The 23,276-nt window shown below is 38.2% G+C and overlaps 1 protein-coding gene and 1 long non-coding RNA gene across 2 annotated transcripts in view; one reads left to right on the forward strand and one right to left on the reverse strand.

Annotated features, from left to right (window-relative positions):
• The first annotated feature begins 106 nt into the window (after window positions 1-106).
• On the forward strand, window positions 107-2,835 carry LOC148126967 (uncharacterized). Its single transcript, XR_015741769.1, has 3 exons — window positions 107-405; window positions 1,779-1,849; window positions 2,312-2,835. It is a non-coding gene; the product is annotated as an uncharacterized LOC148126967 (long non-coding RNA).
• Window positions 2,836-7,336: 4,501 nt separating this feature from the next.
• Window positions 7,337-23,276, reverse strand: part of CACNA1A (calcium voltage-gated channel subunit alpha1 A) — a 345,788-nt gene continuing 329,848 nt past the window's right edge. Inside the window, exons 47-49 of the mRNA XM_087924614.1 lie at window positions 19,933-20,125; window positions 18,090-18,337; window positions 7,337-8,225 (exon numbers count right to left, since the gene is read on the reverse strand). Of these exons, the coding sequence (XP_087780740.1) occupies window positions 7,560-8,225; window positions 18,090-18,337; window positions 19,933-20,125 (1,107 nt within the window). The 3' untranslated portion in view covers window positions 7,337-7,559. The remainder of the gene's footprint in view (window positions 8,226-18,089; window positions 18,338-19,932; window positions 20,126-23,276) is intronic.

Genomic DNA, 23,276 nt, shown 5'->3' on the forward strand with positions numbered 1-23,276 from the left:
GCGTGCAAGCACGGGACTCGCCTGCCGGTTTTAATTGGCTGACCGACGCTAGGGGCGTCCGCTATTGTAACAGACAGCGGCTCTGGCCTATAAGGCGTCAAAAAAGGCGGGCTGGGCGAATGGATGTTATCCTTTTCACTTAGGGAGGCGGTGAGATTCAAAAGGAGTCGCAATTGAGGAGCCGGAAGGGCCGTACCTCAGACCTCCAGAGTTTTCTTGGGCGGAATTGGTGGGCTTGGTGTGCGGAAACCCCGCTTTTAGAGTCTCCCTCTCGGGCCCTGAGCCGGATGGCTCTCCTTGGCTCCATCCCGGGACCCAGGAACCGCCCTCGGCTGGGCCCACCTTGTTAAGACCATGTCGTGCGCCCTTCTACGTCTCCCGGGCAGCCGGCAAATCGCTTTTGAAGTAATCAGAAGGCTTGAGGGGGATTGGGCTCTTCGTGGTTTTTTCCTAGCCAGCCTGCTGGAGGAGCTAGTTTGCTGTTTGGCTCCTGTTTTGCTTACCGACCTCTTCGCGACCGGCGGGAAGGGCATCTTTCAGGCTCTAGAGCAGGGGTCTCCAACCTTGGCAGCTTTAAGACTTGTGGACTTCAACTCCCAGAGTTCCTCAGCCAGCTGGCTGAGGAATTCTGGGAGTTGAAGTCCACAAGTCTTAAAGCTGCCAAGGTTGGAGACCCCTGCTCTAGAGGTCTGCTTGTTCCTGTTAAAGAAATCCCGGCCACTGTAATTTAGTTATTCACTGTGTTTTAGGATCCCCCCCCTTAATTAAGATAATTCAGAAAGTCGTGGTTCAGCTGTACATGAGCTTCACCTTCTGGGCAGGCACAGACTTCTCATAAATTTGAGAGAAAATCCTCTAAACCTGGAATTTGAATGCGTTTATGAGAAGAAAAAAATGTATTTGTTGTGCGAGACTTGATCTTGGAACTTGGCTCAGAGAAACTCAGAAGTGAATATCGTTTGCTATCCTGATATGGCCAAAACAGAATAATTATGTGACAGACTTATGTCTGTCTGACTAATGTCATTGGTTTCTCTGCTAAAATTAAGAAATCGATGAAATACCCCAATCTGCCCTCAGCCATGAGACCAGTGGCACAGGATGACAGTTTGCTAGTACTAAAGCCATCACAGAAATGGAGCCTAAATACAAACAGGTGAAAATGATGCAATGTACCAGTCAGGCAGACAGTGACAATGGTCCAGATTTTGAACTGTATATGTCTGGTGATCCTCATCTCATCCACATCTCATAATATATCTCAGAATTAAATGACCTGTTCAGAGACTTAGGTTTGTCAAAAATCAAAAGCAGAATTACTATGTTCAAGACTGCAAGGATGGTGTTTCCTATCACCAGACCTTTCATACATTGAGAGAAAATGCTTGAAACCTGATTGATTGCATTTATGTGGAAGAAAATTGCTTTTTGAATTTACAGAAAGATGGCTCGTCAAGACTATCACCTTAAGAGTGGGAGAATATTGATGTTAGATCTGCTGCTTGAGACAGAAAATTATTGGTTTTCTGATGAATGAAAAGTTATAAAGAAATAGCAGTATTGGACTTCTAAAAGATAAATCATTGTATGGTCAATGTTATGGCTTCCCTTTGACTTGCCATCACTTAGGAAATGGGGAATGCTTGGGGAAATTTGAAAACTCTACTTTTGTAATAGCTTCTTTATTATCTGGCTTTTCATATCAATAGTCAAGAATAAAAGTATCTTCTTGAAGTTCAATAATTTACAAAGAATAATATATTCTTTTACATTGGCAGAATCTTAAAAGGAAAAAACCTTCAATGAAACATTTTCCTTTGAGCACTGGACTGATGGCTGTATTAATATGGTAACTTTAAACAAATGTTTCGTGTTTTGCACAATTTTGGGGTATGTGTGTGCTTCAGACTGTTTTACTGATAAGCACTTTAATGATGTCTCAGCAGGTGGCAATGTCTGGTTCTTGGTAGCTAAGCTGTCAAATGCTGGGGAAATCAGGAGATTCAGGCAGTTCAAATGAGTAGAAAGATCTGCAAGCTTAAGCTCTCTACAAGAATCTGACCAACTAATAAGGAAACTGAGTGGGAGATAAAGGCATTTATGGTGGGCTGGACTTAGATCTCTTGCTGGTGGGCACTCGTAGGGCATGTCAAATTTTTCAGCTTACAATTTCCAAACTTTAGGGATGCTCAAAAGTTGTGACGTGCCTCAGGGATTGTAACAATATTTTTGTTACTTTAATATAACTTAGATGTGCTTGGTAAGTAACTACATAAATATTATAACTTTTTAACATTTTATTTTGTTTCAGGGTCTCATGACTTATGTGTTTGACCCCTTTCTCAGGCTCATCTTTGTCATCTACATCTCTACATCAGCAGAGTAATCCTGGTTACTATCTGGATAGGAATCTAGGGACTAGGAATTTAAAGGCATCTAAAAAAATCATAATGACAAAGTATTGTTTTCAAAAAAATTATATGAAAAGTCTACAAAATCCAAAGGAGTTCAGCTTTACTTGACTTGAGATTAACTTGTTACTTTAGAAATATTTTTAAACAATAAGGTTTCTATTAGTAGTTTCATATTGTGTATTTACTATCATAAGATGAATTTGGGAAATGTATGTTCTAGAATGTATTCATTTCTGAAATACAGATGAAATGCTAAGGAATAATGGAAAGTCTTGGAAGAAAAAGGAAAAAGAGGACAGCCAGCAGGAAGACTCAATTACAGGAACGCCATTGGAAGTTGGGGTTAGAGATCCTGGAGAAAATCTGTATGGCTACTGAAAGTGGACATTGACTTGATGGCATATAATAAATAAACTGTAAAGTTTGCAGCAAGTATTCTTTGTAGGGGTGAAAAATACAGATGTTTAATCAGCCTGGGATTTTTCCACTTGCATTTTCCACTGTTTTAGTTAGTTCTATATCATTTAACAAACTATAATTCTTCCATGGCTGGACTTTGTGAAATGTAAAAATATTTTAGCATTGCCATTTTTTTTCTGACTTGACTATAGTAAGTAAGGTTTTTGTTTTTGTTTTAAAAAGAGGACTTAAATAACTTCCAGTGGTAAAATATTAGAAATCAGGTCTCATGACCTGAACAACATGGGGAATAATTTTATGATTTCTGTTCTTGGAGAACCTTTTTCACAGGTCCTTGTTTAGAATATTCCCTCTTTCTGAGTTAATTGTTTCTACTTTAGCACTTTGTGCTGAAAATGGAACAGTTATTTCTGACATGTTCCATATTGATTCCATATTCCGTTACTCTCACAGTATATCATTATAGCCAATTATATATTATAGTAGCTAATTTGTATAATGAATTCAGAGTAATTTAGGTCAGTAACCTGCATAATTTAAAGAATACCAAAATGTGTTTTTCATATATCTAATCCACTTAATATCTACTTACATTTGGTCATGATTCCAAATGCAAACTACAAATGACACTGAATATACTTTACAACTGGTTTTTACAGCCAGCTAGTTTTTGTTGTTTCTTATTTTTCACTATATAAAGTCCATGGAAATAAGCTGCAGTTCTATAGCTTATTGCATGAAAATCAAGATAGAATAATAGTGGAGAAGCAAACAAAAAGTTATCTTTCTAAATTTTAATGTTATCAAAACAAAAACCTACAGTTTGCTTAATATTACTGAATTTACCCAAATGCACGGATCTTAATACAATTCCTCAGCCCCCAACCCCTTCCATGTGACAGAAAAATGTATTTCTTTTTTTCTATTCTTGGTTAATCTAAGATGACTCAAATGAAATGATCTGGGGGAAACTCTTCCTTATTAACAGTACTTACTTATTAACAGTACTTACTTATTAACACTGTAATAAATTGTTAGGATACAAACAGTAATCCATAACTTAAGGACATTAAAAACATGTTCCTAAGTGACCTGGGCATTACCTGTCTAGAAAAAAATATGTATTAATCCACAGTTCCAGCTAGAATTGTAGCTTACAACAGGGGTCTCCAACCTTGGCTACTTTAAGATTTGTGGACTTCAACTCCCAGAATTCCTCTACTAGCTTGGGAGTTGAAGCCCACAAGTCTAAAATTAGCCAAGGATGGAGACCCCTGTCTTTAACAGTACTCAAATACATGATCAAGGTCTGCTAAGGTCATTGGGCATAGATGGACATAAGATTATGGTGATTTGCATCTGCACTAATTCAAAGACATTTTTCATATTTTCAATATATGATTTATTTTAAAAATAATTGTATAGCATTTAAGAGGTATCCATTTGGAAGTTGTTTTTTTTTATAGAAGAGTCTGATGATACTCATGCCCATGCCTTCTCTTCTCTTCTGAGACATCAGATATGTACTTTCCAGCCAAGTTCTCTTATTTGTGCTGTTAACACGGACCCTCTTGATTCTGAGTTCTGATATAATAGAGCCGCCTTTACATCCAAGTTGGCTTTCAGTTTTGAGATCCATTTTGACAGCGAGGCGGTTGTTATATTACTTGCAGTTGACGAGCAATTTCAAAATATTGGCAAATCAATTGATAATTTTGGAAATGATTCGCTCTTATAAATGTTTCAACATGTGTACAGATTGCAACTCCTGTTTAGACAGATATTCCAGAGTAGGTATGTGTTACAGTGATTTACAAAGTAGGAATGTGCTGAAGAATGTGTGGTTGCCATAACAGCATCTTAATTGTATGTGAGCTGAAAGTCTTAAAAGAGTTCAGAATTCTATAGTTATCGTTCCAAGTTATTGGTTCTATTTTTCTTCCACGTGCCATGTAAAACCATTCATTACTGATTTAACAGTGATATAGAGAGAGATACATACACTGTGCATTTATTTTCAACTCAGTGTAGTTGGGACTCCTGAGACACATCCTTCTTGTTAGATTACAAAATTATTGCATAAAAATATTAATTTTTTATTTAAAATACTGACATGCTAGAGGCCAGATTGTCTTTTAGTCTTGTTGGGACTTGATCTTTAGTTGTAATTCTGACCCCAGTAATAACACCCCATAATTCCAATGCTTGCTGTGTTGGTAATTTTGTAGTTCTGCTTGAAGTTTTCTAGTTTACATCAACTGTTGTTTCAATGCCATTAACTCTTCTTGTCATTGAGATGCTATTCTTGTAACAGTATTTAAGATTAATAATACACTGTGCCCGTACTGTGACAATTGCCTCATAAGATGTTTTATCAGTATTCCAATCAGGAACTGTAGTCTAGATGTAAATAAGTGCAATGCTTAGATGTGAACAGTATTGGTTTGAAGTAGAGATGTGAGGATGTAGATTCAAAAGGAAAAATGAGTAGGAATGCATGTGAATGCTTATGTCACATCTTATGGGAACATTTTAAAGAATTATTTTTCCCTGGGTTCCTACACAAGCACATTCATCATTTCCCTTTCCTTTAACATCATTGTGCAATCCTACAAATGAACATACCATAAAATCATGATAGGCCTTGATTTGCATATATACATGTGTACACATATTCACACTATAATAAATATCCATTGGCCACCACATACCATGTAAAATAAAACTCTTGACATAGGATAAATGAGATTGTATTAGTTTTTGATTTTTTTGTAGACTAGTGTTGATCAATCCTAATGTAAAAAATTGGGTTGACACAACAATTAAGTAACCATATGAGTACTTTCTGATTATATGTTCACTAGTGAATTTCATTCAACTATCCTTGCCTATATACCTAGTCATTCTCTAACCTTTCAAACAATAATCTGGATATTGATACTCATTCTAAAGGCTTCGGGGAAGGAATAAAAATATACAGTGAAATCTCGATTTACTGCACCAAGGTGAGGTCCATGCAGCAAACTTCACATGCAGCAGACCAAATTTCTTGAGTGATTTATGTAATTTGCTTAATGTCATCATCGTGCAAATGGCATATTTGTAATATAATTTAATTAGATTATCTGTTGGACCAGTCAGTATATATTACCATTCGTTAAAAAAAATTTGTCCATTATTCTTATGTACTTTTGAAGAACATTGCAATAAAAATCATGCAAATGATATAAAATGAAACAAATCACACAATTTCTTATATAATGGGCATTCATATATTAGGACACCCCTCAGCTAAAACGAGGTTTCACTGTATTTAGAAGTCTGCCAGGGTTTGGCAGGATAAATCAGTTAATACCCAGTCTTGTGGGTAAATGCTAATATATAGACAAATGAGGGAATTGTTATATAGGTAGTTTAAAAAAGAGTATCTAATCCAAGGACTCTCCTTGACCAACTTCTGCTTAACAACTTGTTCATACTTTTCATCTTAGAAAGCAGCAAAGGAACAATGATTATCAGTCATGCATTCCAATACATATCCTTTCATACAGCATTAAATCATCATAAGAGGAGGGGGTGAGGAGGAATGAGAATCAAGTATGGGGAAATTAACAATAAAAGCACATTTCAATCAAAAATTCATTTTTAATATTTTTGTTTTTTTAAAGGATTTTAGAGATTTTTTTTCATTTGTCTTTTTACTTTGTTTCATGCAATATTTCACAGTCCCAATCCCACAGGTTTTTTTCAACTTTTTTTTCCCAAACATGTAGGAAAAAAATAAAGAAGCTGAGGAATTATTGTTTTGATGTCATTTCTTTGTCAAGCAGGACCAAAATATCAGAAGAAAATGCTTAATTTTTTTATCAATTATTTTTGTCCTTTTTTGTTTTTTGTTATTTCTTTTTTTATTATCTCTGCAGGCAGTAATATTAGGGTTTGGTATAACCAGCAAGCACTCCTCTGTGTGTGTGTGTGTGATATATGTGTGTGTTGGGGATGTGTATTTGTGCATACCACCCTCTTAAAATGTCAGGTCACAAACTTTTTTTTTTAAAACGTTTAAGTTAATCAGGTTAATTGAGATGATAAAACTCATCAATAGAAGCCCAGGGTTGTCTTTTTGTTTACTTTTGCATCTTTTAAAAAGGTTTTTGTGTGTGTGTGTGTTGTTTCTTAAACACTTCCAGAATGTCTTTGCTGACAGACTCATCCTGCCTCTCCCATCTGCCCCAGGGGAAAGCGGCTTCTGGTCTTGCTTCGCAGAGGCAGAATGAGGTGAAGCCCGGGGCTCTCGGGCGGCCCCAATTCCCCCCACACCTGAGTGCGTTTTCTTTTGTAAATTCTGAGTGAGGCCCCCTCCCCCCCACCCTCAAAATCACTCACCACACACAACTTGATCCGTAAAAGATAAGCATGCTCTGATCTCCCAGACCCCTTGCTCCCCTTGCCTCCCCCCCACCCAACCCCCAGACCCTTGCTCCCTCCCGACCCCAGATTGCCCCAACAAAAGATAAAAAGTTTCCCTCCCTCCTCCACAATTGCAGGGTTCTCCTCCGGGATACCTTCCGCAATCGGCTGGCAGTTCGTTTTGCTTGTCCGGCTTCCTCTCGCCTTCCCCCCCCACCCACCCCCAACCTGGGGAAATCGCCTCCCTTCGGGGTATGTGTGTGGAGTGCGTGTGTGGCGCGTGCGCGCACGTGTTAAAGTGAAGCCACTCGTAGGTTAGCAGCAGTCGTCCTCGTCAGTTTCGCTGTAAGGTTCGTGCAGTCCTTTGCGTGACCCTGTCCCGCGCGACTTGGCTGGTCCGTGTGAGTGATAGTATCCATTGGGGAGCCGTCGCCCGTGTCTGTAGGGGGAGACAGAGGACGAGCCGCCGCCGCCGCCGCCCACCCGGGAAGTCCTGGGCGAACGTCCTGAGCTGCTCCCCTGCGGCTGCTGCATGGTCTCGTAGGGAAAAGCTTCCTCGCCTGCAGGGCTGCCGTAGTCCCGACTCCGGTGGTAACCGCTGCCGTGGCGAGGCCCCCCTGGGGGCTCGGACACTTGTGGCGCCGACCACCGGCTACTGGCATGGCGGTAGCCGCGAGGCGAATCATTGCGCGGCGGGACAGTGTGTCGCTCTATAGCCGGAGACCTGCTTCGCCGCTCGGAGACGTGGTGCTCGGCAGGCAGCGAGGGGTAGCGCCGCGGGGCTGGGCTGGCTATTCGGCTGGGGTGCACCGACGGCGGTTGCTGCTGGCCCCCTGTGTTGATGGCCTTACGGACCACGGGGGAGTAGGAGATATGTGGCCGGGGTGTAGAAGGGGTCTGTGGGAGCTGGCGGCGTCCTCGCCTCGGGGTGCTGGTGCCAGACGTTGAGAGGACCGGACTCCCACTTACGGAACTACTGCCCTACACGAAAATTGAAACAAAGGAAATCAAAAAGAAAAAAGATACAAGGAAAATCAACCAAGAAGAGACAGGAGGAAAAGGGGGCCGGATTGGAAATGGGTCGGGGGGAGGTTTGGGTGACACAGAGACAAAGGGGGGGGGAGGGGAAGGGAGGCAAGGAATAAAAATAAATGAATGGGAAAGTAATCAAAGCAACAGCCACATCAGGGTGGATTAGAGGATAGGAAGGCAAGGGAAACACAAAGGACAATAATAATTATTTATAATTAAAAAAAATCCAAAGGAAACCAAAAGCAAAAAAGAGAAATGGAATTTTTGTAAGTTCCAAGGATTTAAAAGTAGTAAAAAGCTTTTAAATTGATCTGTGTTCTTCCAAAAGAAGGAACGAAAGAAGGCATGGGGGAAGCAATTTATTAAATATGAAAGAAATAAAATATTTGTAGGAGAGAGGCGAGGTAGGATGTATTTGCAAAGCATGTTATCAAAAACTGAATAGCAGGAAAAAAACTTAAAAGAAAAAATATTTGAAGTTGAAAAAGGAAGTGATAAATTGGGAAAAATAGGGACAGGATTTAGGAAATGACAGGAAGTGGGACAGAGGATTTAACGGGAAAGATGAGGGAAATCTGGAATCATTAATAATAGCCAAACTCTTGAAGGAGACTCTATATAGAGTGTTGATATTCTGTACCTGAAATGCCTTTGATCATCAATCTTCTGCTCACGTTGCTTACATGCTAATGATAAGATTATTTTCACTGCATACACATTACATAAATCCAACATAAAGCCCCACCACAGATTTCCTAAAAGGCAATGAAGTCCATGAAGGAAAAACAGTTATGTTATATAGCTTGTCTTTGCTACAGTAAATAAATGGAGTAGTACTGTAATAGCAAAATATTGCTGTTCAGGGAGCAAAGCTCTGGGTAATCTGGACCATGGCTAGCTGTCAAACACTTGTGATACATTTAGGGACCACCATCAAGAGCCATCACTTTGTCTTTCACTTTTATGACTCCCATCAAGAGTGTGTGTGAAGTAAATTAATAGCTTATTCATGGTAAAGCCTTTAGGTAAGCCATGTTCTCAGAAGATCTTGAGCAATGTGGGTCTCTTTGGCATAATAGAGCCCAGAGGTCAGAGCCAACTAACAATCCATCTTCAGCAGCAGTTCCCGGTTAACTACATTTTGATGTATAGTTTCTTTCCAAATAAGATAACTTTCTATCCAGTTCTTCACACTATCCCTGAAAATAAGGTATGTTGCAAGAAACATCAATTCCCATAAGTGTTCAAGGCTGAGACTTACGGATCTCAACATTATTAATATATATGTAGCAATTATTTGACTGGAGTTTTCAAAGTAAGGGCTTGTGTATGCTTTTATGATTTGTGTGCTACGCTTGCAGCTGTTCTAATTCTCTCCATCCTTCATGCTTCATTAACTGTTGATGTCACAGAGGTCATTCAAGACATTTACTTGAGATTTTCTCCTGCTGTATGAATGTTGTTAATATAAATGAACCCAAAAATTAAATATGTACTCTATTATAAACATAATAATCCACAACTAGCTGACACCTTTCATGCAAAACAATCTTTCATCAACAAATTCCAAGTCTTTGAACTAAAATAAATAGGCCTGACAATAGGCGCTCACAGCACCTGCCATGGTTTTAGAAGTACAGGCTAACAAGATGCTTGATCCCAATAATTCATTGGCATGGTAGACGCCCTGCTACAATGTGGAAAATCTTATCAGTTATCCTTTCATTGCATCCATAGGGTTGATGGTAGGATCAGATCAATTTCTGCAAGAATTGATATTGAATTAATGAACTGAAATATGAAATGCAAATTTATTTAAAGATGAGTGTGATGGATAATAATATGAGATGATATTATATAAGATTGATGGAAATGAAAGTATGACTATGTACAAGTGTTATAATCCAGAAACATGTTGCTCACTTGAAGGGATGTGCAAAAAAGGAAAAAAACTTTTTACAAAAAATAATTTCTGCAAGAATCCTTAATATCCTGTGACAAGACATTTGAAAACACTGAAAAGCCATGCTGTGTTAAACCATCTTGTACAGCTTGGGCTATCATCATCAGGGAAGCCCTGGGCTATCCCTGCCAAATAAGCTTTATCCTCAATATTATATTTTATACTAAATAAATAAATACTTATAATGCTAGGTGCCTCCTGAAGGTACCCTCGGAGTACACAATGACTTCATCCAGGGAACCTTTGTCTGATGTCGAAATGGACAGCAAATATTATTTAGTGATGATACGAATACAAAAGGCCTCTTGTGCTTGGCTAGATTGTGCCGAAACTATGGGCTTTAGTCTAGGATGAATTATGTCATCTGTAGAAAAGTATGTTTCCTCAGACATTAGGCCCAAAGTAAAATCTGATAACGTGCATCTATTTTTATGCATGAAGAAGTCGTGTATAGATTCACATATAGGCAACACTATTTTTCAGATAAAAAACTACTGCTGATCCTGATCTTTCATAGAATTCTGGCAGTGATGGCATGAGTTGCCTAAATGCTACTCATCAAACGTATAAACTATAAAAATATCTGTCAAGTTGATAGGAGCTTAGCTAGGTAGCATTTCTATTTCTATGAGTATTCTATTTCTAGTGTACGCACATAACAAAGCTCAGCTATTTTTTTCCTACAGCCAACACTTGGTGAGGTTGGCTGGGCTGAAGAAAATGACCGGTTCTTAATTACCTAGTGAGCTTCATGGCTGAACGTGATCTAGAATCTGGACTATATTTACTGCCATATTTTAGACCCTTTTGGGATATACATCTACAGAATTTCAAAAAAGGATGTTCAAGGATACAAAAACAAGGCAAATCACTACAGTTACCTTCTGTGTCAGTATTTTTTAATCTAGCCTCAGTTATATGTGTATAATGTATGTGGAGTGCTCATGTACCATCAGGCTTGTGTTGAATCTTAGCAATCACATGAAATAAGATTTTTTTCTAGGTGGATGTGTCCCCAGCTTTGTTCTTTAGGTTTTCCAATTGTGACTTGGTTGCCACTTCAGTTCAGTCCATCCACCTTGCTTGTTCGTCTTTCCTTCTACCTTTTCCCAGGATTGTAGACTTTTCCAGAGAGCTAGATCTCCATATCGTTGTACATGCTGTGATAATTTGAACCTGCTCATTGGTACCTCAAGTGAGAACTTTAGGAAGATTTGCACAATGGTACTTTTATTTATTTGCTTAGGTGTCCATGATATTCTCAGGACTTTCTTCCAATACCACAGTTGAAAAGAACCAATATTCTTTTTGTCCTGCTTTTTAAAAGTCCAACCCTCATTTCCACAGAGCATCACAGGGAAAACTTACTGCCTCTGTGATTATAATCTGTGTAGGTATAGAGGCATCCCTATATCTGCATAGCTTTTCCAAGGCCTTCATTCTTACTCTTCCAAGTGCTAATATGCAGCATATTCCTGTTGATGATTGACCCTAAAATATAGAAGCTATCCACCACTTCAGTATCTTCTTTCTTAATTCCAAGATTGGTTGCTGTGTTTGTTGTCCTTAATGTGGATTAGACTTCAGATTTAATTTTAATTCCATTTTTTTCTGTTGTGCTCCTTGACTTTCATTACTAGAGCTTGCAGATAATTTGTATTTTCAGTTATAGTGTACTGCCATAAACACAGCAGAGATTATTGATGTTCCTTCTTTCATTTTAAAAGCACAGTCAGCTTCCAATTAAGTTTTCCTCTGTATATATTCCACATATAAAATGGATAAGTAAGGGAGAGTATACAACCTTCTCTCTCTCATTTGGTGACCAAGAGCCAACTTCTTCTGCTATATTCTGCCCTTGCTGTGGCCTCCTAACTTATGGATAAGTTTCACATGGGGACAATGTGATGTTTTAGGTGTCAATGTTCCGAGTAATGCATCCACCAAAAGCAGACCTTCAGAGTTGACATTAGGATTTCCATTTTTTTAGCATATTCCACAGCTTGACCCAATCCAAGGTCTTTTTATAATCAGTGAAGCTTCTTTTTTGGCTTTCTCATTGCATCAGCAATGCTGCTTCATGTTGCTTGGCCTTTTCTAAAGCTAGATTGAATGTCTGGCATCACCCTTTCCATACAGGGCTATAATCTGCATTATAGGATCCTAGGTATTATTTCGCTAACATGTGAAATTAAGTGTATAGTGCACACTCTTTATTGGTGTGCAGACTGATATCTTCCAATCACTTGGCCACCAGGTTGTTCTCTAGATTTGTTGGCATACTTGGTTACAACTTTTACTGATGCTTCTTCTCTTGCTTATATTTCTGTAGGCATTTCATCAATTCCTGTAGCCATCTGGCTTGATAAAGACCAGAGTGCTGATCTAACTTCACTGTCTAATACTAGAGGTTCTTGTAAATAAGGAATATTTTCTAAGGTATATTGGATGTTAACACTTTGGCTGTACAGTGTTTCAGTATACTCTTTCCATTTTTGTTTTATCTTCTTTAAATCAGTTTCTCTTTGTCCCCTGACATTATTTAGCATATCAGTTTCAGAGATCTCGAAGTTTAAGTTAAATTTCTTCCTGAAATTTATTGTATTTGGTTTCTGCTCTCTTCATAGTAATTTCCAGTTTGTTCTGACATCCAGTTTGCTTTTTTCTGTTTCTTGAACTTTTGCAGTCTCTTTTTAGATTCATCCTTAACAGTTTATTTAAATTCATTCCTAATTAATGAGATTCAGCATTTCAGAGAGAGATTCGTGGTGATGTCTTAAGAAATTGTGGATATGTGCCCAATGCAGTCTGGAAGCTGGTTGGTTTCAGTGCAGTCTGGGAAGCACTGAATTAATTAAGAACCAGTCATTTTAGTGCAGTATGGAAGCTGGTTGGTTTCTGCCATTTAGCTTAACTTGGAACTTCTTTATTTATTTAGCAAATTTAGATAGCCAACCACATGAAACTCATCAGCTTTCTCTTCTTTTGCATCAGTGTTTGGAGCATCCACTTGAATAACTGTCATATTAAAAGGTTGACCACAAAGACTAATTGATACTATTTGAACAATACTTGGTAAGGCTAAGGATTATTCTTGCTATACCTTCCTAACTATGAAAGCAGTGCCATTTCTTCATTGTCTTAAATATCCCAAAATTATAAACAGTGAGATTTTAAAGTGCAGTTTTCCAGATCTATTCCATCTCATCTCAATATTCTGATAGCTATGGTGTCAAATGTTGATTCATTTCATCTTTCATTTTGTTGAACTTTCTCATATTTATGCTCCTTACATTTCCTGTTTTCATTGTAATTCTTTCTTTTCAGCTTCAGATATTGTTTTCTTGCCTGGCAACATCAATAACTAAACATTCTGAAGGCTTTAATTTAGCCATGTCACAAACATTGTTAGCACTATGAAAGATCTTCAGCTTTTCCTCATTCCTGCTGAGTGCCATCTGACCTAAGGGGCTAATAATGTGGCATATATTGTCAATCATTTTATTCTTTCTGTCCATGTGTTTTTCTTGGTAAAATACAGGAATGATTTATCATTGTCCTATGCAGTATGAAATGATGCATTTGCTGTTTAATGATTTAATGCAATTTAGCTTTAGAGATTTTAGCAATTTTCTTCCTCCATCATATTCTATATTGCTGCTGCCCAACATAGATGCCCACTAGCTTTAACTGGCCGCTGGGATGATCGTCACACTTTGGATGATCCTGTTAGAATTATATCCTCTTGGCATGAACTCCTGGCTTTCTTAATCATCCTTTCCAGGAATTCCTCTCTTCCAGAATGAAGCAGCACAGCAGAGCTTTGTCAATAATCAAAGTTCATCTAATTAAAAATTAACACATTAACAGTTCAGTTCATAAATTTCACCATATAGAAGAAAGTGGACATTCCTTGACTCAACAGCAATAAAGGAAACTTGAGGCAAAGAACTTAAACTTAGATGGGCTTTTGAGGCTTGGCAAAAGGCAGCTTTACTCTTTGGTGTCACAGCTTTGGTGTAGTACAAGCGGGCGTGGTGGTCTGATTAAGGTGTTAACTTAGAATTGGAGAGGTCAATATCACAGGAAACCTCTGTGGTTCCCGGATACTCTGCATGTGTCTAAAAAATGAATGAGTGCACTAATTGTTGATAGCATGAACTTGAGCAGGGGGAAGCAAAATTTCCTGAAACACCACAAATCATGGAGGATTAGGGTGTATGGAGTGTAGCGTGAAAAAAAGCTTCCTAAAATTTACACTAAAATGAGGTGTTTAGGTCACAGATACCCACTAGCATATTTAGAAATTGCTTAAGGGAGAAAATTGCCAGTTTTCTAGCACTGCTGACAGGGTGTTTAGGACCTCGGTTTCCAGCATAGGTACCGATTCTGTTTGGCCAGGAACCTGCAGCTCCTCTTGAATTGTGCATGGTTCTTTCCCCACATCCCATCACCACTAAGTCCTAATAAGGTATTAAGTGAACTGCCTTATCCTGCATCATGGGATCAGTTTCATCTTTTGAAGACAAAAGTTGTACATAAGATACTTTAAATGTTTCATCCAACAATAAAGTCTCTCAATCTCCTCTATGATTCAATTTAATTGGAGAGAATTGAACGAGTCCAAGTTTGTGTAAACAATCAGTTTTATCCAGTATCTATAGGTGAATGTCATTATGAGTTTTGGAGTAAGGTATCTTCATTATACTTCTAAAGTAATCAACTTCTGTAGCTCAATCTTGTTTTAGTCAAGAAAGATTGGGTACATGCTTAAGCAGCACTGGATAATATAGTGGCTGTTAGATAAGAGCCAACAAGGTGAATGACAATAAGATGAAGTCACTGTGAATATAATATTTCCTTATCTAGGAATTAGAAATGTTGTAAGTTCTAAACAAGATTATTATTCTCTCTAAAGAAGAATACACATAATATGCAAGTGCACCTTGCCATAAATGATTTATGTAAGAAGGAATGCCTTTTCTACTTTCAACAGATAATCGGATACAACTATTCCTTTACTTTCAATGAGCCTTTGGAAAGAGAGGGTGTTTTGGAACATGATTTTTTTCCATTTCAATATGATCTCTTCCTTACATAGTACTAAGAAATCCGAATTAAGGAAAGAATCAATGCAGGGGTAAGTATCATGTTTCCCCCAAAATAAGCCCTAGCTTGATTTTTACAGGTTCAAGCCCTGCTCCCAAAACAAGCCCTAGTTAAGCCCCACCCAATGTCTGGCTGTATGAGGTGGGATGGAGCACAGGTATAAAAATCAAGTGGGGGTGGTGGGGTGGTGGAGGTGCCCTACATACTCAGCACCTGCTTACTTCATGCCAATAGAGCCGCTTGCTGCAGAACCCTACAAGGCTCCTAATGTCGGTGGAGCTGCTCACTTTAGAAAGTCACTTACAGCACAATTTTTCACCTCGACGGAGAAATGACGGAGATTCAAAGCTTTGTGTGTTTGCAAAGAGGATGGTATGAAATGGAGCAATTAGCTCTGTTTCAAACAGTCCCCTTTGTAAGCAGACAAAGTTTTGTCTCCCTCTGGGTGAAAACTGTTTGGGCAGCTAGCACTACCCCCACCCTCTCTGTCCCACTGTCTGCTTGGCTGCTGCCTCAATCGGGTCTAGGCTCTCAGCACATCCCGGCCTCTACTCACCCTGCCTGGAGGGTGAAGAGCCCATATGAGGTGCCATGGCCAAGAAATGTTCCAGCAGAAGCTGGCCCAGTAGGCAGGGCAGGTAAAGGCTGGGGCATGTTGAGAGCTTGACCCATTTCAGCCACCAGCAAGCAGACGGTGGGATGGAGAAGGTGGGGTCAGTGGTAGCTGCGCTTCCACTCCTGTCAGTTCCCTGTTCACCGCTTCCTGCATTTAAAAAAATAAGACCTCCCCGAAAATAAGCCTGAGTGCTTATTTTCAAGTCTAAAAGAAAATAAGACCGGGTTTTATTTTCAGGGAAAGTTATTTATATTCATTTCTCTCACACACAACCCCCACCTAAATGTCTATTTCTGTCAAATTAAAGTATGGAGTACCTTTATAATTCAGATTTATAAATTCTAGAAATAAAAATGGCTGATATAATATTATTACTCAGCCATCTACTGTCTTTCCCTAAGAAGTTCAAGGCAACATACATTCTTTTTTTCTTTCTCCAATATCAAATTAAAACGACAACCAAGTAAGGCTGAGGGACAGTCCTTAGCTTAAGTTCCCCCCCCCACCATTTCTGTAGAGTGTCTGAGTTTCAAGGCTTGTAGTGCCTATAAACCATATAAACTCAGCAGAAGATAGCAAAGTCCTGGTGACCAGTTACTCCTACATGTGCTACTATATATAACCATCACTTATGAAAATAAAATAATCTTTGGTTTTGTTCCACTTTATTTATTATTTTACTAGATTTCTACCCTGAATGTTTCATAGGAGGAATCATAGAGTTCAATGTTACCAGCATACTTATGTCATCCCACATGTTTGAGATCTATAAGTCCATATGAACCTGATGTGAACTGTTGGAACCCTGACACCTGATATACAGTATATTACCATGAATACCTCTATGAACTTCAAGTGTAGAATTGACGTGAACTAAGTTGACATTGAAAATTGCTCACACCGTGACTCCCTAAATCTGAAAATTGCAATACCAGCTGAGGATAGTTCTAATTTGTTCCACAATTGTTGATGTGAATACTAGAATGATTGCTATTTTAAAGGTATTCCACACTGATTTTCTCAGTCATTGGAGTCATAGTGTATTTGTTTATTTGGTAAGATTAGGCAAGAGAATGTCACTGGTTCCATCTGTTCTCTCCAGGGCCAATCATGTTTTTTGTTGTTCCAAAAATAAAACAAATTCTGAGCAAAAATTAAATATGTAAACCCACAGTTTGAATAATTCTCAAGCCATCTCAAAATGTAACAAATGCCTACCCCTTGGAGATAAAAGCCATTTGGATAGACATTTGGCAGTTGGGATATCACAAGCTCTATCTTACAACACTCCAAATGTCATTTTATGAATTCATTTTAATCCAGCAAGCTTATGATATCCTGCTGTAAAAAAAGAATAATATGGGCAAAGTACACAAATAATGAAAACTATTAGCGTACCAAGGCAAACTAACTAGAAGGATAAATTGAGTATTTTTAGTTCAAGAAAAGCAAAAACAGAAACAACAATGAATACTATATCTGAAGGATATAAATTGGTCGGCTGAAGAAGCACAAACATGATCCAAGCTCATATCTATCCAGAATCGTAAGCTACTGTATGATGCTAGCTAAATGGAAATCCAGTGCTGGTTAAGAAGAAAGACAAAATAATTGTCTTGCTCTCATTTTATATACAGAAATTCAGTAAACTGACAGATTGTTTTATTTTAAAACTGGCAACGGAATTGGGATCTGCAGGTGAACCTAAGGAGTGCAGACAGTGTATCTCAGAAATCTTATATGCCAATACCGTGCTACCTATTTCTATCTCTGCTTCTACCTTTGAGAAAATAGCATAAATTTATCTTATGGTAAAGCTGGCCTATTTCCATATCCTGAAAATATACTCTGAGTAGCATATGCTGCCGAAGAGAACTGGCAAGGTTAATTATAATTGCAAAAAGCTGTGGTCTTTCAGAAACAACTGATCGGCTGAAAACTAGATCCTGCACGACAATTTTCATAGTGAACCAAAATTGTAAAACAATGCAGACTAATCATCATTAGCAAGTTTACACAAGTAGATGAATAACTGGAGTTTGACACTCTTGAAGCAAATAGGTGCTTCTGAATACTAAAGGCACTTGCCTTAGAAGCACAATATGGAATGGAAAGCCATACCAACCTGCCTATGAGGCACATGTTCTGGGCCTTCACTTGGTGAGCGGGACCATCGTCGATCTCTGGATCGAGGCCGGCTATATTCATGCCTCTCTTGTGAATATCGCTCCTTGTCAGAAGATGTGTGATGGTGGTGGTGGTGGTGGTGATGGTGGTGGTGCTTCCGATCCTTAGGCCTGCCTCGTTCTTGATCCCTTTCTTTGGGAGGTAGGTCAGCTGACTGTGTAGTCAAACTGAGGTCTGTACCCAGACCTACCAGTCAGAAAAAACAAAACAATTTAAAATCCAATGCATTTGTTCTAAACAAATGATAAGGAATATATTAAGATGATTTGATAATGCTCTGTATAATAGGCCAGCAAAAAAAAAGAAAAAGAAGAGTCTGCCAAAATACTAAAAACATTGAAGACAGATTTTACTTGGCTTGGATAGTCAAACAGGTGATTATTATATTATATCTTGGTGTCCAAGACTTAAGACTCCAAAGTATATATTATATTCTACAGAGTAAATTGCTTTCCTGGGTTATCATCTTCCAAATGAGCATTTAGATCACTCAAAACTTTAATAAATTGGTGTAATGTCTGAACTTGGACCTCCATGCAGCCAAATTAGGATTGCTTTTCAGTGAACTCCCAACTCAGATGCTTAGCTGATGAAATATTTGAAAGATGCTTGTAAGCTGTGTGAATATCCACTGGCTAATTTCATACAGTAGACTAATACTAAATTGGGACTAACAAAACATATCTCTGTTCACATATTTATTTATTTTATTGGAGTACCTGACTGCAATCACATGATTGTGATTCGATGCTTGGCAACCTGTTCACCAGTTGCCAAGTGCTCTACATACATGTGATTGTCATTTACAAACTTCTCTGCCAGAAAGTCAATGGAGAAGCTAGCAAGAGAAGTTGCAAACTGTCAAGAGGGACTCCGTCTCATCTCGGGTTGTCTGAAAGAGGTGTCTGCTGAGGGAGTTAAATTCCTTTGGTAGGGTGCAGAAATGGACTTGAAATCCTTAAGATTTCAGCTCCAATCAAACACCACCCCCCACGTCAAAGGAGTTCCCTTTTGTGCACAAAAGATAGCTAAGCTCCCTTGGCAGGGTGAAAAAACAATGCTGAAATCCACCAGAACAGTTATTTGTGTGCATGGAGAGGAACTGAAATCCTTTGGCGGGCAGCTCTTTTGGCCAGCCCCAAGATGAGAAGGAGCTGAAAGCAGACAGTGGAGAAGCAGTGTAGTAAGATAAGGAGCGCAGAGTGGATGAGTGGGCTGGGATGTCTGACACAGGCTGTGTGTAGAGTGTCTTCACTTAAGGGCTGAAAATTCTGTTGATTTGGGCAAGAAGGATCCAGCTCCTGAACAGAACCTCCTAGGGTCTCCCACAACCTCGAGGCACACAACCTTATCTAAGGCTTTGTTTGCTTAACAACCAGTGAGACTGCTTATCAACCAGAACTGGAAGTACCAGGATTATGGTCATTAAGTGAATCGGTCACATGGACATCTCATTTAACTATCGTTTTAATGATATCTTAAAGACTCATTTCTGATACTGAACATTCAGACGTCTTAGATGGGATTAGTTAAGAAGAGAAGGGAATCTAGTATATTCAAAACAAATAATTATTCTCAAGTATATTTTCTTTCTAAAATTATCAGTAAACCCTGCATGGGCCTCATAGACTTTCTTAGAAAATAAAACCAGTGGGAGGCTGACACCCAGTGTTTTCTTTGAAATTGTGTCCACTTGAGAGAAGAAATAACTTCCTGGGATCCCACAGGCTTCCCATTCCCTTCCCCAGGATAGACTTCCATTTGTCTTGAATTGTTTTTACCTGTGTCCACATCAGTGTATCGACTCAGTGAACGTTCTGATGTACGGTGAGTCCGCTCCCGTCGGCGGTGATGTCGCTGGCCATCCTCTGGAATTACTCTTTCTAGAGAGTAATCATCCAAGCGCGTACCTTTGGAGCGTGAGTGGCCCAACATGGAGGCAGAGCGTTTTATGGGACTTGTATCAGCAATGGTCTGGAGAGAGATACAGACCCAGTTTAACAATATTAGGGGAGCCTTATAAGAAAGCAAAAGCCTATAGGTTTTGTAAAATGTGGGATAAAGTTACAGAAACAGGCTACTATTCAACTAAATGTACTCCAGCCAGAGAAATAGAATCATATCCTATCAGACTGTTTATCAATTTTTCTATAACACTTATAAAACTATGGGATATATAAAACTGTTGATATATATACCAGTCTCTCCTGTCATTTGTTCTATGCCTAAACTGAGGATTATGACATCTTGTTACATCCAACTGAGACTCTCTCCTTTTCCAATGAACTCAGGAATACATTGTGAAGATTGCTAAGAAGAACACAGTTGTCATAGTGCATTCCTCTCTTGAATGAGCTAAAAAGAAGGTATATTTTATATGAGCACCAACTCAACAGAAGCTTTTTTTGGTTATGGATGCTCTTAACTGGAGATGAAAGCATAAATTATTTTCTCTGGTCAATGTCATGAAAAAAACTTTGGCCAAAGGAAATGCATATGAAGAGATTACCTATCGTAAGAGAAAGAAAAATATTTACATCCTCAGATTAAACAAATTAAATGGTATTCCATACACTCTATAACCTAGTTCAAGCTTCCACAGATAGAAATGTTGGGGGAAGAGTAGCAATGAAATGAACTTTGTACAAATGCAACTGAAGCTTTAAGGTCTCTTATACATGTGTTGTTTGCGTTGTGATGCTGCAAAGTTTCATCACTCTGATGAAACCATCAGATTCTCTGATGCCTCTGACCATGCCTTTCTTTTGCCCTCTGCATGTTTCTCTTTGCCTCTGTCATTCATCTATTTCATGAATCTGGGTAGAACCTTAATCACGGTGAGGAAAATTAGATTTAAACAATCTTAACCAATCTGCCTGAAGTCTCTTTTTAAATAAGTATACATATTCTGGATGCCAATATATTCAGTTATTGTGCTACTTACTAACTGCTGCTTAAGAAGTTACTTGAAGCTAGTAACTCTGTCACACGGTTTGTTGAATTCTAATTATTGTTATTTTCTTCCAGAATTTGTAAATTTATTTCAAATGTCATAGCACTTAAGACTGGAACCAGCATCAATCAGATAGATATTTTTTCTTCCCCCTTTCCTATTTCTAACTACTGACTTTCAGTTCATTTGAAAGTCAACAGAAAGTCTAGTTTATTGGATCGTTCCCTGTTCCACCTAACCATTACAGAAATATGTTCTGCCAACGTTTCTTTTTCTGTCTTTCCCCCAGGATGTTGCCTTTACCTCCTCCTCCATCCCTGAATGAGATTGGCTTAAATAAAGTTACAAATAAAGTTGTATCCATATAACCGTTCCATTCTCTGACGGTTTCTATTAGTTTAGTTTACCTCCACATTTTTTCTTGAATGATGGGCACATTTTTGAACAACACACAGTTTGATTACTCACCATTTTAATGTCAATGGGACCTACACAGAGGCATTTTTTTAAAATAAAGATTACACTGGAGACTGGTGCTTCTCCATTTGTCAACTTCTTAAGTAATGTTTTTTTCATTAAAAATATAAGGAATAAATAGGTGGAGCTGGAAGTTTGGCAAGTTTTAAGCAGCAAGAACGTCCCAAGAAATACACGTCAAAGGATGATCTTGTAACCCAAAAACATTAAATGCAAGACAATAATTTAATAGAAACATGGACAATTCTATGATGTACAGGGGAAACATCCAATCACATACATATAGCCACTTTGTCTCTTATTTATCTTTACTGCTTTTCATCAATTTCAAAACTGTCAGGTTTGGCTAGGCCTGACGCTTGGATACATTTACTCTCAGAGGAGCAGTTCAGTGAGATACATGCTCAAAAAGTTTAAGCAAAAGTAAGCCTTAGCAAAGAAAAGGAAAGAGCCAAACCTTGTAATCACTGCAGGATTTATGATCTCTTTCTATTCATGGAAGGCTTTTGTCAATGCTGCAGCTTTGGAGAATGGGAGGAAGATTTTGCAAATTCTTTTTTTTTTCTAATTCCCCATTTCCCAGACTTCTGGGGAAGATTTAGGAGGAAGGCACAAGGAAAATGCCATCCTTCTTTCCAGACATAGAAGCCTCCACAAGATGATCAAAAAGCCTTTTCTAAGTAAAATTTATGTTTCTATGTACAAAATCTGTAGCACATTGTGATATTTTAAATTATCATAATGTGAAAAGTATTGAATCCACTAATGTGACTCAGGTTTAGGTTTAAATTATATTTAGAAATTACAGAACTTTATAGATAAAATGCAACATGCATTATTCACTGGTAGGTTAATAAAGATAAAAGCAATAGTTATTAAGTATATACTGTATATTCAATTTCATCTACACCGAGTTGAGATTTGTAAATCCAAATTGACCAAATAATATTTACATATAGTAATATGTAGCACTGTTCATCTAAAGTTTTACAATATACAAATAAGGTTAGGCAATTTGAGGGGTTGAATAATCTAATGTTGTCACATTGTCACAAAATAGCTCCAGCGTAGAAGCTTACTTGTTAAGGATTGACAAGTTATATATGGCAAGTCCTAAACCTTTATTTAGCTGAAGACAAAATGCCAAGATTGTCTTTCATCATCCTTCTAATCATCCCTCTCCCACCCATCCCTGTTATCTTATCACTTCAATTTATGTTTTTTTCTTTTGAGCAAGAGGCATACTTTCAAGTCAAGGACTGTCTTGCATTTGTTCATGTTTAAGAACAAAAAATCTAACAATGCCTATGAAGTCCTAGTATATGAGGCTAATGGTAACAGCTGGTGTTTCACTGCATGTTGGATTCACCACTGCAATCCTTCAATTTTTTGGAATATATTCAGATAATTCTGTGAGATGAAAAACTGCCAAAGAAAATAATCCTAGCCACATTGCCTTCCCTATATTATGACAATATATTATTTATATACAGTCGTTTTAATGTTTTGTTTCTCTAAATGTGTCCATTGTACATTTAGGTTTTATTTTCTAGTTAAAATTAAGACTTGCAAGTCTCAGTCTACTATTTTCCTTTAAAAATCAGTTTTAATCACAATATGTTTGAGATTGCAGAATGTAGAAAATGGATGAAATAGAAAACTAAAAGTTGAATTTTGGAATTCCGAACAAATCTT

This window comes from Pseudonaja textilis, chromosome 2 (genome assembly GCF_049901715.1).
Source record: "Pseudonaja textilis isolate UNSWEBS1 chromosome 2, rPseTex1.2, whole genome shotgun sequence".
NCBI classification, from domain to species: domain Eukaryota; kingdom Metazoa; phylum Chordata; class Lepidosauria; order Squamata; family Elapidae; genus Pseudonaja; species Pseudonaja textilis.